The following is a 535-nucleotide window of genomic DNA, read 5'->3' as shown; positions in this document are numbered from 1 at the left end:
GGTTCAGCCTCATCCGGCATCAGACTTATTTTCCCCACATGAGCTAATTAGAAGCGCTTCTAACCGCTCTCATTCAGAACAACTTGCGTCATGCCAATATATGTAGGTCAATTCGTGCAACCAGCCATAAGTAACATCGAGGAATGAGCAAGTGAGGGTAATTATGAATACAAGGAATGTTACATGCAGTTTTGCACGGACAAACCCCACTTGACAATGGCTAACGTGAATGAACTCGACTCAATGATCCGTACCAGAGCCGTGTTTATTTCTGCTACAAAGTGCAACGAGTTTATTTGCTTGCAGCATAAACATATGACTAAATATTACATCAGTGTTTCCTCCCTTATTTCCTGACTGATTTTAATATGCTTGCAATGTCTCTGTCCATGTGTAACCAGGTCACCTGTTCCACAAGTTCACAATTACCGAATCCGACTGGTACCGCATCAAGCAGAGCATCGACTCCAAATGTCGCACGGCTTGGCGGCGGAAGCAGCGAGGACAGAGTTTGGCGGTTAAGAGTTTCTCACGA

At 44.7% G+C, this 535-nt stretch overlaps 1 protein-coding gene across 1 annotated transcript in view; it reads left to right on the top strand.

Moving 5' to 3' along the window:
* banp (BTG3 associated nuclear protein) overlaps nucleotides 1–535 on the top strand; it is a 65,772-nt gene that overhangs the window by 12,531 nt on the left and 52,706 nt on the right. Inside the window, exon 8 of the mRNA XM_016277753.1 lies at nucleotides 402–533. Within this exon, the coding sequence (XP_016133239.1) occupies nucleotides 402–533 (132 nt within the window). The remainder of the gene's footprint in view (nucleotides 1–401; nucleotides 534–535) is intronic.

The sequence above is a fragment of the Sinocyclocheilus grahami genome, unplaced genomic scaffold, assembly GCF_001515645.1.
Source record: "Sinocyclocheilus grahami isolate Dianchi unplaced genomic scaffold, SAMN03320097.WGS_v1.1 scaffold115.1, whole genome shotgun sequence".
NCBI classification, from domain to species: domain Eukaryota; kingdom Metazoa; phylum Chordata; class Actinopteri; order Cypriniformes; family Cyprinidae; genus Sinocyclocheilus; species Sinocyclocheilus grahami.
Note: the sequence above shows the minus strand (reverse complement) of the source record. Positions and strands in the feature narration are given on the sequence as shown.